General features: G+C 33.7%; 1 protein-coding gene across 6 annotated transcripts in view; it reads right to left on the reverse strand.

Moving 5' to 3' along the window:
* Positions 1-17297, reverse strand: part of LOC120778787 (muscle M-line assembly protein unc-89) — a 171294-nt gene that overhangs the window by 62151 nt on the left and 91846 nt on the right. For 3 of the 6 annotated variants that reach the window (XM_040110786.1, XM_040110783.1, XM_040110782.1), the window contains exons 6-10: positions 16029-16811; positions 12334-12405; positions 5670-5864; positions 3893-5612; positions 2674-2834 (exon numbers count right to left, since the gene is read on the reverse strand). In XM_040110786.1, coding sequence (XP_039966720.1) covers positions 2674-2834; positions 3893-5612; positions 5670-5864; positions 12334-12405; positions 16029-16811 — 2931 coding nt within the window. The remainder of the gene's footprint in view (positions 1-2673; positions 2835-3892; positions 5613-5669; positions 5865-12333; positions 12406-16028; positions 16812-17297) is intronic. The other 3 variants (XM_040110787.1, XM_040110785.1, XM_040110784.1) reach the window with 1 other exon arrangement.

Here is a 17297-nt window from a genome sequence, read left to right on the forward strand (position 1 = left end):
ATCAGTATATAATATATATTCAAACCTTACACATATTGCGTCACCCATAAATATTGTATTACTCTAAAAAAAAAATTTCGGAGACCCTAAAAAGTGAATATTTACATACAAGTATGTTCTATATAGATGATGACTCAAGCTGAATCGATTTAGCCACGCCCTTTTTTCTGTCAGTAACCACGCAAACTGGTTCTTCAGTTTTTGAGATATGAATCTGAAATTTCGCTCACGTTCTTGTCTCCTCAAGAAACTGCTTATTTGTTGGACCCACCGATATCGGACTACTATAAGAGATAGCTGCCATACAAATAGATCGGACAAAATCAAGTTCTAGTATTGAAAGCTTTTTTATTTGACAAGAAAACTTCACGAAATTTGTTAAAAGGCAATACTACAATATCCGAAGATGGTGTTTAAGGAAGGGGTTACATCAGTTTGCGGGCTTCAAAAAGCGAATTATTTATTTATTGCTTTATTAAATTCTAAAAAAACCTCTAGAATATTCTCCTGAAGTGTTAAGTTGATACGAGTAATAGTTTCGGCGATACAGCCTTGAGAACTTGTATGCTCAAGGCTTGTTAGGCTAAGTGCGCTGTCCTTATACGCGTTTTTCTCGAAACTGTGTTTCGAAATCGGTTGGCAAGATTTCTTGAGAACTACTCAACTCATTTTCGTGAAATTTTACACAGATCTATGAGATACAATTCTTAAAGACTTGGACGAAAGATTTTTTTCTTCGTCCAAGTTCTAAGCTAAGATTTGAACTAAAACACATATTTTTTCACTTTAGATGGTTCTGTTAAGAGTTATCCTGTCAACTCGGGCACATTTTTTTCTGAGGGGTCACCGGAAACGACGTCGCAATGGCCGAATTAAAATTTTTTTTTCCAAAAATTTCAGAATTTTTTGTTAATAGTGTATGTTTGTAACAAGAAAAAAATCTAATAAAATATTTCTTCTTTTATATCAGAAAAAATATGATTGAAAAAGTCAGTTTTTTACCTGAGGAAACCCCTTAAATATTTTTATTTTTGTAAAGTTCAGTATTTTTTTTTTTCAAACTACTTAATAGTTTTTTTTTATTTTGTAATTATAAAAGTAATATGCATAATATGCATTTTTTCAAAATATTTTGGTACACCCTAATATTTATTTACTACAAATTTGTTGAATACTGCTGCTGGCACCGAATAAAAGCAATATTTCTTCCCCTAATTAATTATTCTAATATTTTTTAAATACTTTATTGAAAAGCGTGTTTGCCTTAAATAATTATAATAATAATTAATTCTCAAAAATTACCGCAAAAGCTGTCAACAGCAACGCCCACTACCCATTCCCAAGTATATACATTCATATGTATAGGTATGTATCTATGTGCTGTCAACAATTTCCGTTTCAAGCACAATGCCCGTTTTTAAGTCATTAATAATATTGCTAGAATAACTCGAAGCAAACTTTCAGCTCGCCTTGACCCGCTCAACAACCGCCGCCATCGCCACCGCCACAGAAATTGTCATAACATAATTATGTCTGCAATGCGCCAGCGTTACACTTTCGCTCCTATAAATTGCACACAATTTCAATAAATATGAATATTAAGAATCTTTATCGTCGGCGGCTACGTCGAAATTCATTCAGGCCACACAGTTCGGTCGTATTGCCACGCACTATCTTCACTGGGTTTATTTTTGGCAATCGTCTAAGTAATATCGCACCGCCTGCTCGCCATTTCGCCAACTGCCCACGCTAATGCCATTGTGGCCCCAAAAACATATTAATGCAATTAGCTAAATTTTTTATTGCACTAAAGTGATTCTATGGCTTTTATTCACAGTGAGCTATATATAGCACGATTATTTGGAATAATCGGACGTAGTGAATATAGTTAGTGCTTTTGGCTCCTTTGTTGGGCGTAATTTGATGGCGATTATATTTGTGGGTGGCATCTCGGCATAAGTTCGTGAGTTTGATACTCTTACGTACGAAGCTTAGGGCTAGTTATTAGCTCATGAAACCAAGAGCAATTTTGAAAGAGCCTCTCCCGACAGGATATTGTGACTATTTCAGTACAATGTTTCGAAGAAAATTAACATTGGTCGTTGCCTCCCGTAGATTCTGATCTTTATCTAATCACGGTCATATGACTTAACCACCTTTTCGAGACCCAAAAGTGTTCTCAAAGTTAAAACTCTCAATTACACATTGTAGGGTTCTGGCACTGGATCCTTACTTTAGTTATGTAATCATGTTTGTGAACAAAAGAAGAACTCCAGCCAGAAGAATGACATTCCTTGTCATGTGAAGTAATTTTGGCATTGTCGATACAACATTAGTTAAACAAAATGGGACCTTATATACCGAATTCACCATTTTCAGTTCAACTACATTGGTCCTTGCCGATGTTAATTAATAATTTTTCTTATATGATATTGATGAAGATAGCCCACTTGAGCCTTTGGTTTATTCCGTATGCATTTCTAGGCTCCCACCATCCCTCTGCCAGTTTGATATTACACTGAATATCATATTTACCTTTTCAAGACTTCGGTCTTTAACCCTAAGTGTGTCGAATCAACTATCAATCATCGTGATTTGTAAATAGCGAGCCCCGTCCAAGATTAAGAACTTATGTATGTCTTTAATTTAATGGAATACGTATAGTATACTCACTTTGCTATCTCGCGGTACATAAGGCTTGCCATTGTGCATCCAGAATATATCCGGTCTTGGTATACCACCGATAAGAGCTTCAAGCTTGATTTTTTGACCAACTCGCGCCATGGCATTAGAGAGCGGGATTTTGAAGTGTGGTACTTCTGTTGGTTCGAGAGCTGAAATCAAATGAAAAATATTATTAAAAATATTGTTTATGGACAAGGCAATTATCCCCGTTATGTAACTATGTATATCATTTATATGTTAAGTTGGAAAATCCACCTGAATTTTTGAGTAAACAAACAATATAAATTCATAATTAATATTTGAAAAGCTGTTTTGAAATAATTTAAAAGAATGTTGCCTTCGTTTCAGCGCAAGAAAATACCTAGTTTTTTCTTAAAATAAAGAACAGTCGTCCTGAGCGCCTCCACTTGGCAACTTAATTTGGAAAAATTTTGAAAAAAAATTAAAAAAATGCTGCCTACATTTCAGCGCAAAGAGCATAATTTTTGCTCCAAAGTAGGATATGTTAAATGATCCTTCTGAGCTCCTTTATTGGCAATGGGATTGATAAAAATTATTTGGAAAAATTTAAGAAATGTTGCCTACATTTTAGCGCAATGAAATAAGGTACAACATCGAATGTAAATAATATCTCTCAAAAAACTTATTCTTTTAGTTTTTGTGTTGGAAATGCATAGTTTTTGTCAAAAGGAGGAATAGATATGTATGTTAAATGATGCTCCTGAGCTCTTCAATTGGACTCATAGAAATTCAAAAAATTATTTGAAAAATTTGCCTACATTTCAGCGCAAAAAATATTTTTCCCCTAACAGGGTACAGCATCGAATGTACATAATATCTCACAAAAAAAAACTTATTCTTTTAGCTTTTGTAAGGGATCTCTGAGAAAGTAATGGAAGCCAGATATAACAAAATATTGCTGTTTCTTTTTAGGTCGATAGAGAAATTTATCTGAGCTACAGACTTGATCTTTCGAAAGTTAAACTATTCTAATAAGAACTGAAAGCATCGAAACTCTTTAATTATATTTAAATATTTCTGAATATGGTCAAAACGAAATGAACGAAAACTTATTCTTAACTCAAAGTGGTACCCGTCGCTAGAATGGCGTCAGTCAACCAGCTGGAGCCCCAACGAAACCGTTTATAGGCGAACAGTATTGATATAAAAATGTTAGGGTTATGTAATTCAGGAATAAATTACTTACGTTCCACAATTAAACTCGCCGAACAGTGTTCAATGCCGGCTGGATTTGAAGCACTGCACGTGTAGACAGCGTCATCTTCCAAGAAAACCTCTTCGAAGCGCAATGTGGCCTCACCATTATTGTAATTGATTACGTAATCCGGTGAATCATCAATACATTTATCGTTTTTATACCATTGCACCGTGGGCAGAGGATTTCCACTGACGACGCATAAAAATTCAAAGGTGCTGCCCTCTGTTGCCTTGCCACTCTCCAGGAAACGTACAATTCTAGGTGGCACCATTTGCATTTCGATGGCATTCTCGCGCACCGACAAGTTGGCGCTGGTCTCATTGCTACCCACCAAGTTCGAGGCGCGACAACTGAAACGCGCCGAATCGGCAGTGAAAGTCTCTTCGATCACCAAACGACAAATGCCACGTTCATATGTGGTTTTGTAATCGGGATTATTCTGTATGGATATGCCATCTTTGAACCACTCCACGGCTGGTTCAGGGTTACCGACCACCTCACATTCGAAGGTGAATTTGTCACCCTCACGTGTGATTGCATCTTTCAGTTGACGGTTGAAGCGTGGCGATGCATATTTGATTTCCGTGAAGATTTCATTCACTTGTATGTCTTTACGTATATTTTCCGTTACGATGCGCTGATGATCGATTTGATCGCGTACGCTTTGCAAGCGCGCAAATTCGTCACGTTTCGTTTGTTCGCGTAGCGCTTGCAAGCGCGCCTCCTCTTCACGTGTTGCTTGTTCACGTAGCGCCAACAAACGGTTTTCTTCTTCGCGTCTTGCTTGCTCGCGTAAAGCTTGGATACGCGCTTCTTCCTCGCGCGCAGTTTGTTCACGTAACGCTTGGAGGCGCGCTTCTTCTTCGCGTTTCGTCTGCTCGCGCAGTGCTTGCAAACGCGCTTCTTCTTTACGCAAAGTCTCCAGTCGCGCCTCCTCCTCGCGTCTAGCCTGCTCGCGTAACGCCTGCAGGCGCGCTTCTTCTTCGCGCGCAGCTTGTTCGCGTAGCGCTTGCAATCGCGCCTCCTCTTCGCGCTTTGTTTGCTCGCGCAGCACTTGTAAGCGCGCCTCTTCCTGACGTAATGCTTCCAGTCTTGCCTCTTCCTCACGTCTAGCCTGCTCACGTAGCGCTTGCAGGCGCGCTTCTTCATCTCGTTGTGCTTGTTCACGCAGCGCTTGCAGTCGCGCTTCTTCTTCGCGTGCTGCTTGCTCACGGGCAGCTTGTTCACGCGCCGCCTGCTCGCGTATGGCCAGCAAACGCGCTTCCTCTTCACGCAGCGCTTGTTCGCGTGCAGCTAATTCACGTGCTACGCGTTCACGTTCCGCAGATTCGCGCGCAGCGCGCTCTTTGGCTTCAGCATCGCGTGCGGCGCGTTCACGCTCTTCCTGCTCGCGCGCTTCCTTTTCACGTTGTTCACGCAGGCGTTCCTCATTCTTGAGGCGCTCCTGTACAACACTAATATCAGAGCGTAGTTTCATAAATGCCTGGAATATACCGCGTACATCGTTGTACAGCGTTGAAACTTTATTCAAATCGTGTGCGCATTGTGCGGCTTGTTCGAGTTTATCAAGCAACGGACCTTCGCGTGTCACTACGTACTTTTCAATATCATTGACTAGATTCGATGCCTCGACAGGGTCGCGTAAATATGTGATCTTATTCGAAACGCTGTTGTAGAAGTAGCTGATTTCTCGGTATTCGGCATCGATCTGTTGAGATAAGCATGTAAATAATTTTGAATTTTTAGTTTGTTGGGAACAACTTACTTTCTCCACCTTTTCGAAGAACTCCGTTGCCTGGTCGAGCGATTTGCGCTTGTTCTTCACTTGGTCCTTGAAGTGCCGCCATTTTTCGTTGAGTTTTTGTAGTTCCTCGCGCACATATGTTTGACTTTCAGGATTCGTAATCAACAGCTGTTCCGACGTTGTCTCGGTAAACTTATCAATGCGCTTCTCAAGCAGCTGAAATGAATGTGAAAGAAAGTGTTTAAGTTTAATATTATGAAAGAGCATAGAAGAGAATGTATTTAAAATCAGTGCGTTTTGAGCTGTAGAATGTAGGACTGCTGTAGCTTAAGTATTCTTGGTATTGTTTTTCACTTTTTGTATTAAAATTTATATGGGAAATGTTTTCTTAACCAGGTCTTCTTATGAGATTTTAAGCGAAATGTTTTTCGAAAACATACTCAAAAGAAAGGATTGTAATCGAATGATAATTCCGTCTATCCCTTCCATAAAGGTTCTCTGCGATTTGTTCTGATACCGAGAAATTGTATAATACTAATATTAAAATCATTATTAATCCCTGTTTTATTTTTGTTTCAAATAATATCTCTTCTACCGCCTATGTAATTGGCTCATAGCTATTTCCGTTAGGTGAGGTGATCTAGGTGAAATTTTATGTCTGTGCCTCATTTGCGCTGTTGCCAATTTTCCTCTTTTTGGTCTTTCAAAAAATTCTATAATAATAACAGAGCATCATTGTCATTTACTTGAAGCCAGAGATTATCATTTCGGGTACTAAAAGTATTTAGTAAATTTATTATTAATTTATGTTTTAAGACAAACTTCATAAATTATTTAAAACCTAAAATAACCTCATAAACTTATATATCTTAAGTACATATAATAAAAAATATATCTACGACTACTTGTGCTGGACGGGTTCCAAATCAGATATCTATGTGAAATTTTATTTGTGTGTTTTTTTTTGCGCTGTTGCCAAATTTCTGCTTTCAGCTATTATGATAAAATCCTAATAGTTTTTTAAAATTTTATCGGTAAATTTAATAGTAGTATTTAAAAATTTATGGGTTAAAAAATAAAGTGTTCTTGTCAAAAATACTATAATAATAGTAAAGCATAATTAACGTTTCCTTGCAGCCAAACATTAGTATTTAGGCTACTGAAAGTATTTGATTTGTTTTCGGACAAACTTCATAAATTATTTAAAACATAAAATAACCACACCCACTTGTATATCTTAAGCGGCTGTAACCGCGTAAGTGGTGTCTACGCCAGTAAATAAGAAGACTTATATTTAAAAATGTATTTACAATTTCTTGCTTCTTCAGCGTTTGCCATTCTAGACTTTTTTTTTTTCTAAAAATATTTGCATTTTCCTAATTTATTTGCCTATTACTTCTACCCATAAATCTTTCGAGCATAATTCACGAATCCACAAATTTTCTACAAAATGTGCAAGTGATTTCTGGAAATTTCCTACATAAACACGCAACCAAAAATCGCCATTGCTTGGCAAATAGTCTGTGTGCGTACTTGCCACTCTATATTCGCTCGAGCATCAATCAGTCCAAAACAATTAGAGGCGCATCAAGCGATGTTGTCTCTAATTAAAAATGGCCAACAGCTGCGCTGGCTATACGTCTGTCAGTCTGTCTATCAGCGGAGCATAGCATACGATTCGCAGAATTCTAGACCGGCATAAAGTGTTGCAGTTGCAACAGATACTCGACCGTTGCAACTTGAGATATTTGGAAGATGCGCGAAATTCACCACAAAATGCATAAAAATAAAGTGTTTAAGTGTATGTACATATGCATGTATATATGTGACTGGTTGAGTGGTGCCGAAACCGAAAAAAAGTGTTTTTTAAAAAATAAACGTTCCTTTTTGTTGCAAGAACACTGTTGCATATGCTACATGCATTCATTCGCTTCTATCTATTCTATGTATGCGTGTCTATGTCAGCCCATACACCCCAGCCCAGCCTCGTAAATGTTTTATGTATTTGCTTGTGTTTTTATTTTATGTCCGTATTTTGTTTCGCTTCCTTTTTTTATTGCTCTGCTTGTCCGAAAATATAATCAAAACATATCAACGCATGTTTTTGCGATTTTTTTTCCAACATTTTGTTTATTAATTGTATATGTATAAGGCTGTAGCTGCACAGACTTTCCACCGAAATTCATAGTCTTGGCCGCAAGACGCATTAAGAAACCGTGCACTTGTGTGTCTTTGGGCAGCAATAAATTTCGAATTATTTTCAAACATTCTTCATTGCACTTTTTTAGCAGACTCATATTCGAATTGCTCATAAATTAAAATGCTTTCAGCATAATTGTGTAAAAGAATATTTATTGCTAAGGTTTTATATTTGATAGACGCAACCAAAAATAGCGCGCACGAGAGTTTTCTTTTCGAAAAAAATTAAAAAAATAAATTCAATTTCAGAATAAAGAAAATAAAAGGTGAATATTTGAAAAAAAAAATCAAGAGTTTATCAATGCTTTGCACACTTTTTCTATTTGATTTTATTAAGGTTTAGAGTTTCCTCGTCCATAAAATTCTTTCCAATTCAAGATTCTTAGAAGAGTTTACCGCAGTTAGTCTGTCTTTGGACCAAAAATCATCGAAAAATCTACGAAACATTGAAAATTGTTTAAACGTTTCACGCAACTCCTCCTAATCTTCGAATAATTTCAATTTAACACAGCTAGGGTCGTTCCTGTGATCTAATTTTCAGACCTCACTATGCAATATGTTATAATTTACAGAACAAAACTTTCTGTCTAAAACGGATTAGTCTTCAAACATCATTTCGTACATTCCTACATTTCGTTACGATTTCTATATCACCACTTTGTATGTAGAAACTTATTTAGAAATAGATATTTAGGGTCTTCCATTTATAAAACATTTTACACTGACATATTACAATTTCTTAAAAATCTATTATTTCCATATTATACTTGATCTAAGTTGTATCTCTTAATGATACAATTGAAATTTGGACCACTGTGTCAACTCTTTCAATTTCATTTATCGTTTGATGTCAACGCTGATCTTATTGACTTTTTTCGCAGCCAACTTCACACTTAACCGCCTTATCGTTATACATTTGAACAGCCATAGTAAGGCTTCTTTGTAAAGAATTTTCTAAATGTTTTGGAATAGTTTTTGTTTGGTATTCAAAGATGGAAGATCGAATGCATTATTTTCGATATATCTACTATCAAAAGAGTCAAATGTAGTTCAAGCAAAACGAAAATTATGTAATGTGTATGAAGAAGATGTGTTAACCGAACGCCAATACTAAAATTTTCAGTTTTGATCTCGAGAATGCACCACGTATTGGAATGACTATTGAGCCAATGTGGATAAATTAAAGTCGTTGGTCGATGTAAATCATCGAATAAGAAACCGGGCGATTGCTGAAAGATTAAATTTGTCTAGGGCGACCGTTCATAACGACATGAAGCTACTAAGATTAATTTCAAAGTTATACAGATGGGTTTCCCATGTTTTCACCTAACGAAATTTGCTTCGTCGCGTTAACGACTGTGATTTGCTTATCAAACATTAAAGAAGCGTTCCATTTTTCAGGCACATTGTTACTGGCTAGGAAAAGCGATTTTTTATTATAAGAATGTAAAGCGCTTATCATCTTCAATCAAAATAATGAACGCGCTCAAACCTTTTCAAAAGCCGATAGTCAGCAAGAAGAGGTTATGTTGTCTGTTTGGTGGGATTTCATCGTTTATTTTGAGTTTATGCCCTAGTCTCTACAAAATTTTTTAAATGAGAGAAAATTCACCTCAAATCAGGACGTTAAAAACGACTTTGAATAGTTTTTTGCCTGCAGTGCAGAATCAATCTCTGGCCCAATAAATAGCAAACGTCTTGAATCAAAATCATAAAATATTTTTCACAATAAAAAATTTGTATTTAAATTGCACTGAAAAGACGAAATTACTTAGTGAACCAATACCAAATAGAAATAAATAATTAAAAACTAAATTTATGAAGCTGTGGCTTTTCAGAAATACAGTTTCAGAATTAAAATTTATTTCAGTTCGTATGACTTATAGGTCAAAGCATACTGAGCAGGCTCGTAGTTCTTACGAAAACCGCTGATCCTATTGATAACATTTTTATATGTACATCAAATATAGTATCTCAATTATTATTCTTTTGGTGCCACTATTAATCTATTGAAGTAATGTCTCCATATTTTTTAATTTAATGTTCCAACTCGGTGGCAACTCTTCTCAAATTTTTCTTTGACAATAATATGGTCAATTTTTATGTTACTTATGTTACTTATTTTATCAATTTAGTTTAATTGAAAATATAAAAGGTGGCAACGCTTCTTAATAATTTATTTTCTAATGTAAGTCTTCTTATTTGTTAGTTTCATACTTAAAATAGACTTTATGATACTGAATTATTAATTGTATTCCAATAAAATTATTAAACAGGTGGCAACGCTCAAAATAAATTATCAATCGGGAATTTTTTTACTTTAAATTATGCTTTATGATACTAAATTATTACTTTTATTGAACTAAATTTATTAAACAGGTGGCAACGCTTAACATAAATTATTAATCGTGAATTTTCTTGCGCTCTTCAGTTTCTGTATTATATCATCTTGTGTTTTTTTACAAAACTTTTTTATAAGTGTGGCAACCTTCTCACTTTCTGTTTTAAATAATATGGTTATTATCAGAGCAATTAGACAAAAAATATTCAAATCGATTCAGTTATGAAAATTTATGACGCAAAAGAAATTTTTTACAAGCTTAAGACTTTAGTGCCGAAATCAAAATAAAATAAAGTAAAAATAATTAAATAAAAAAAATTTTAAATAAAAAAAATGAAAAAAAAAATTTAAAAAATGTTCAGTTAATATGATAAGTTTTATAACATTTTGCTTTATTTTATTTATTTTTTTTTTCTAAGAAACAATATAAATCGGCTTATTAAATACTCTCAGCGTACGTTTAAGAAGTGTACCGTGTGTATTTACAGTACTGCCATATGTCCGGGGCGTATGAGTAACATTTTGCTTGAGGCACAATTTTTGCTTTCAATTTTATGATCGATTTATAGTAGTTTAAGTACATATAATATTTTAAAAAAATATATGAATTTCCAAAAGTTTGCTTAATATCGTAGATATACATATATTAATCTAGAAAAATTCTTAATTCGTAGTTGTTAAATCACTAATTTTTGGAAAAAATGTTGAAAACCCTAATATGAAAAGTTTTAAAATATTTAAAAAATGTCTATTTCGTTATAAATTCTCACATATTTTAGCACTTAAATAATATTAATATTCTATAACTAATAAATATGCTTGAATCTCTTAAGTGGAAATGTTCTATATAAAGCTTTACCCCAAAATATAAAACTTGCTGATTTCTACCAAACGTGTAGGCCTCAGATGCTCTTTAAAGTTTACATTATTGATATAATTTTCTAACATATTGAAAATATTAAATTTTACAAAAATGTTCCATATGCTACAGTATTAAGTATTATAAACAGTAAACGTCCTTCTTTTAAACCAATAAAAACTGTAAGGTTCTAGCAAAAATCATCAATCTTGCTCACAATTTGTCCTAAAATATCAAAAATCAATTTTTATATTTTCCATTTTTTTTTATTTAATTGCAGTGTTGCATTTAAAAATAAACGCGCTTTTACTAAACTATACAAATACCGCTATACAACAGCATTGTACATCCGGATTATTTAGACAAATCTCCACCACCGCATGACAGCCAATTTCGAAATGTAATTTATTGAAAAGTTTTCGCACAAAATGTTTGGCTTAAACAAATAAAATGTATGTGGCATTTTGGTAGACAGTTTTTCATAGCAAATTTTCGCGAATATTTATAATGGCAAAGTGCCACAGCGCAGCAACGCCCAGTTGCCTTTTGTGTGATTTTGCTTGAAAGGAAGATCATTCGCAGTTGTGACGTTTGCGCTTGTATGTACATGTCTATACATATATATTTATGTATATATATATTTTTTTTGTATGCATATATATTGTATAAATATGTGTATGTGTGTCAATTTGTTGTTGCTTTCATGTGTGCTGCTCAACGCGTGGCATTTTCTTCTTTGTGTTCAGCAAATACAAACAGGAAGATTTGCGTCATGCTTATTGTTGTAACATTTAAACGCCGAGCAACGCATAAATAAATTGAAAAACCAAAAATAAAAATAATAACAACAATAAATTCAAGTCGAGCAAATAATGAACTTGTCTTGTATGCGTTGACATTTAGCGGCTGCTTTGGCGCCGTCACTCAACTGATGGATCGATGAACCGCAAATGATATAGAAGTGATCATTTGTTTATATGTATAAAAAGAACGTATATATGTATTGGTGTTTACATATGTAGCTGCTTAAAAGCTCTGTAATTAATTTGTTTGAGTTTTGGGAAATTTAAATTGCATAATTGCCAGTTATTGAATAGATAATAATATTAGAAAAGAAAGCATACAAACATTCAGAACGATCATTTGTTGTAGTGTTGTCGAAAAAAGTCATTGTAATATAGTAATTTTAATGGCAGATAGTCAAATGAAAAGTATTGTTTCAGCTAAACAAAATTAGTGTAGAATCTCGTTGCGATTTAAATAGAAGTTAATTAATAATTAAATACCTTTAGTGTTTTGCTATTATGACCCCAACGTAGCTGATGCTTAACGGGCACCAAAAATGTTGGCATTGAGTTCTGAAAGATTTGTTTATATACAGTTTTATATGCAGCTCATTACAATAAATAGCGGTTTTGTCATAAAATGCTTGTTTATAAATTTCTAAAATTATTTATTTTTAATAAAAATAAACAGTTCAAAAATGATGCGAAATTACACAGAGATCGGTTAAAATATGGGAGCATATTATATAGATTGGTGATATGATTTGTTTGGATTTGAAATTTTTGGAAAATATTGAAGCAATGGTTATAAGATGTGAAAATTTTTCTTATTCTTTTTATATTCTTCTCAATGAATTTCTTAATATGAAAATCTTTTTTTATTTCGGGAGATACCCCCCCGAAAATTGGCATGATTTATTGTCCAAAGCAATAATATATTGTCTAAAGAAATTTTCTAGATCGCACGACTATAGCTGCCATAAAAACTAATCTCTCAAAATCAAGTTCTTTTAAGGAAAACTTCAACCTGTGTACTGCAAGGCTATGTATAGCTTCCTTGTAGCCGACGTTAGCATTTTTTCTTGTTTTAATATTATAATATTATTATTATTTATTTATTAATTATTTACATACATTTTTTTTTAATAGTGCCACTATGAATCTATTGAAATAATGTCCCCACATTTCTTAATTTACTGTTCTAACAAGGTGGAAAAAATTTTTTCGACAATAATATAGTCAATTTAAGCTATAAGTATAGTATGTTACTTATTTTATCAATTTATTCTATATCCAAATATAAAAAGGTGGCAACGCTTCTCAATAATTTATTTTCTATGTAATGTTAGCCTTCCTCCTTGTTAGTTTCATACCCAAATTATATTTAACGATACTAAATTATTAGGTTTATTTTAAAAATTTTAAACAGGTGGCAACGCTAAATATAAACTATTAATGGTGCATTTTCTTGTGCTCTTCAGTTTCTATATTTCATCATCTTATGGTTTTAACAAAAAATTTTTTTTTTATAAGGGTGGCAACCTTCTCATTTTCTGTTTTAAATAATATGATTATTATCACAGACGTGCTGTAGTCGATCCTATTTAGGGTTCTACATGTCTTAATTCGATTCCTTGAGGCTTATGACTAACGTATGAGAAGGTTTTTCATGTTTTATTTCCGCTTGGTTGCTTGGAATTGCTTGTCTAACCCAAGTTGTATGTTCTCCGGTGTGATGTGTGGCGTACTATTAGGAGAATTTTTTTTTATCTTAGTTGGTGTCAGGATCGTATCTAGCTACAGTACTGTGTTAGTGTATAACTCTAAACATTGCACTACTTTAGTTTCTTTCTAATTATTTCCGAAAAATATTCTATGTAAAATATTTATTTGGGTCTCTGCATATGAGGAATAGTCTCAACTCGGTTTTATATATGTATAACTTTTCGTTTCGGGAGACTTTCAGCAATAGACTCAATGCTATGCCAATTTTCGGTGAAGGTGGTCAGGATCTAAGCAGGAATTCGCAGTTACTTTGTTCCTTAAAATTAGGTTTGAATTTCATATTTAAGGAATCCAGACTTCCAGTTCCTGCTTAGATGCGACCACTTTCAAAGTAATGACTATTCCGATAATTTGTTCTTTATTGAAAGCACTTTGAAATAAATACTATAAATTACTATATTAGACGGTGATAATTTCTCAACATTACATAATTATTCTAGTTGTTGGTTGAAGGATCGATTGGACAATGTGTTTTGAGGAATTAAAACATTATTTTTTTTAGCCTTTAGCTCTTTCAGCAATTTTCATCTATCATGTAAAAGAACGTCTCTTAAAATAGAAAAGGTCACACATAGCCATGTCTGGCGTATTTGATGATAAAATTGTTGCTTTTTCTGTAGAAGCCCTCTTTATTTATAAATAAGACACACTTTTATTCTTCCATATATTTTTTTGCCCGAAAATCTAACATTGATTTTGTTTTATAACTTTTCACTTTTTTGGGTCGTTTGTAGAGTTATGTGCCAAGATGAGTATCAAGGGGTTAATGGGCTTACAGGTTTTAAGAAATCATTTTTTTATTGTCTTATTAAATTCTACATCTAAAATATTATGCTAAATTTTCAAGTTGATCCGAATAAAAGCTTTGAGAACTTGTGCGCTTGAAGCGTCTTTAAAAGCGTTTTTCTCGAAACGGTGTTTTCGAAGTCGGTTGGCAAGATTTTTCGAGAACTACTCAACCGATATTCTGGAAATCTTGCACATGTCTTTGAGATACAATTCTTAAAGACTTAAGCGAAGGATTTTTTTTGAAAAAAAGTCGCGAAATTCTCATTGAAATTTGTGTTTTTCGAAATCGTGTGGCAAGATTTATCGAGAACTACTCAACCGATATTCTTGAAATTTTACACAGGTCTTTGAGATACAATTTTTAAAGACTTAAGTGAAGGATTTTTTTTTTTAAATCGCGAAATTTTCATTGAAATTTATTTTTTTTTTTGTAAAAATGTAGACCAAAAATCCAATTTTCAGTTTTTTTTCTTCTTCCAAGTACTAAGTTAAGATTTTCGCTAAAACACGTATTTTTCACTTTAGATGATCCTGTCTTCACGGACGCATCTGTTTCCAAGGAGTCACCGGAAAGTTGTGGCTGATATTTAAAATTTTTTTTTTTTTAATTTCAGAATTTTTTTGTTAATAGTGTATGTTTGCAACAATAAGAAGTTCTAATAAAATAATTCATTTTTTATATGAGAAAATTTCTGTTTTTTACCCGGGTAGCTCATGTAATCCCTTAACAAATGTAATTTTTTTATTTTTTCGAAACTTTTGCAAGAAAACATGTTTTTAAATCTGAAAACAAGCTTTTTTCATTGAAAATTGAATATTTCAAAATTAAAAAATAAAATTCAATTTCCAACTATCTAAAACTTCGCGCAATATTTCGAAGACCACACTCATAAAAATATCAAAATTATTTTTAGTACCGACTAACACACCATTAACGACAACCCCACGTCAATCGAATCTACTCTCAATTCGAAAAGTTGAAGTCACTAATTTTTTATGGTGCAGATCTTATTAATTATTTTTTATATTATTTTGATATTTATTGTAGTGATTTATTCTATTTTTTATTTCAGAAATACAGTTGAAAATAAAAATTTAGCGAATATCATAAGGCCTTGCTATTTAGGACGATTAGCATTTTTGGTTTAGGCTAATTATTTGATTTCCTGTTTTTAATATTTCTTACAATTTTCATTCAAAAAATTTCTTTACATTTTTTTTTTATTAATTTTAAATTTTTTTCACATTTTCTTTGATTTCACTGATTTCTGGCTTAATCAAACAGTTTTTTCAAATAGCTGCCGCACAACACCTTGTTCGTTGTTCATTGAACCCACAACAAAAGCGTGTCCAACACAAAACAAAAAAAATAAAAATAATTAAAATGCGAAAACAAAACATCTGGCGCAGCAACGCGCACCTGCCACAATACGTTACACACCCATTTTCGCACACTTCTACACATACATGCACTACTAGATGCCAACACTTGCAAACTATAATGATTTTACCGTTCGCTTCAATACACTTGTCTTTGAAATTGTCCATTATACACAAAACCAGCAGCTTTACAGCTCACGTGCCACCCTCCCAAACACACACCCACCCCCACAAATACTCACCTCAATGGTGCGCTCAAAATACTCGAACGCCAACGATGTTGTCTTTGCCGCCGCCAAGCTGTCAACACTTTGTTCATTGATCTCATGCAATTGCTTGCTAACACTATCCAGACTGCGATTAATATCGCACAGATCCGTTTTGAATTGTTCCAGCTTGCCGAGTCGCTCCAGTTGCGACATTCTCTCACTATTGCCCGCCTCGAAATGAAGACGCAAATTCTCCAGCAATTTCAGTATGCGATCGGTGTCGATTTCGCGTGCGCCCGGCGGTTCCAGTGCACGCACGCGATCGATCAGCAATTCGGATTGTGTGATTAACGATCTAAATTTATCCATACAAGTATCGCGGAATTTCTCATGCTCGGTAATGGTGCGCTCAATATCGGCCACGTCACCACCGCTACCGCCCAACTGACTCTGCTGTTGCTGTTGCTTGGCGAAAAAGTCATCGATGTTGCGTTGCAGTTCGGTGATCTCGGCCAAGAATTTCAGTATATTCTCCAGCAGCGTTTTGTAGTCATAGCGTATACCCTCCAATTTGGATTTCAGCGCACGCAAATTGCTAATGACCTGTTCGATTTTTTGCAATGATTCGGGATTTTTCGTTTGTATGCCGAGCGTGGTGTGTATGCGATGCTGGAGCTCATCCTGCGCCTTGTCGATGTCCTGCAGCACATGTGTGAGCTTATCGCTGGTGATCGTGTGCAATTGACGCGCGTCCAGGGAGGATGAAGTGAAAACTGGATACAGCTGTGTATCCACTTGGGTTGTCTTTGTGGCCGTCTGCAGTTAATGTTGGTGCGTGAAATGAAAAATATAAATTTTTTGAGTAAAAAAACACAATTGGCGTGAGAAGTGATGTGTAAAATATTTATGTGAAAATTTTTTTTTTGAACGACGAATTTGTTTATTTATTTCTGATTTGTTTAAAAAAAATTGTTTTTGTTTATTTTTGCCATGTTATGTACTCGTATGTGCTTACTTGCAGTTTTGGATTTTTATTTTTATTAATAAATTTTCTTAATTTTTTCACTTTTTATTTTTTTTTTTCTAAGAAGATTTTAGTTTTATTTTTCAAATATTGTTGGTTTTGCGTTTGCATTTTTTTTTGTAAGAATTTAGTTTTAAGTTTTTAGTGTATATTTTATTTATTTATAATTTTTAAATTTTATTGGTTTTCTTTTTTTTATTTTTTCTCTATTTTTTTAGATCGGAAGAGCATTTTATTTCATACTTTTATTTATTTTTAACTTTTTATAAATTTTTTTT

The sequence above is a fragment of the Bactrocera tryoni genome, chromosome 5, assembly GCF_016617805.1.
Source record: "Bactrocera tryoni isolate S06 chromosome 5, CSIRO_BtryS06_freeze2, whole genome shotgun sequence".
Lineage (NCBI taxonomy): Eukaryota > Metazoa > Arthropoda > Insecta > Diptera > Tephritidae > Bactrocera > Bactrocera tryoni.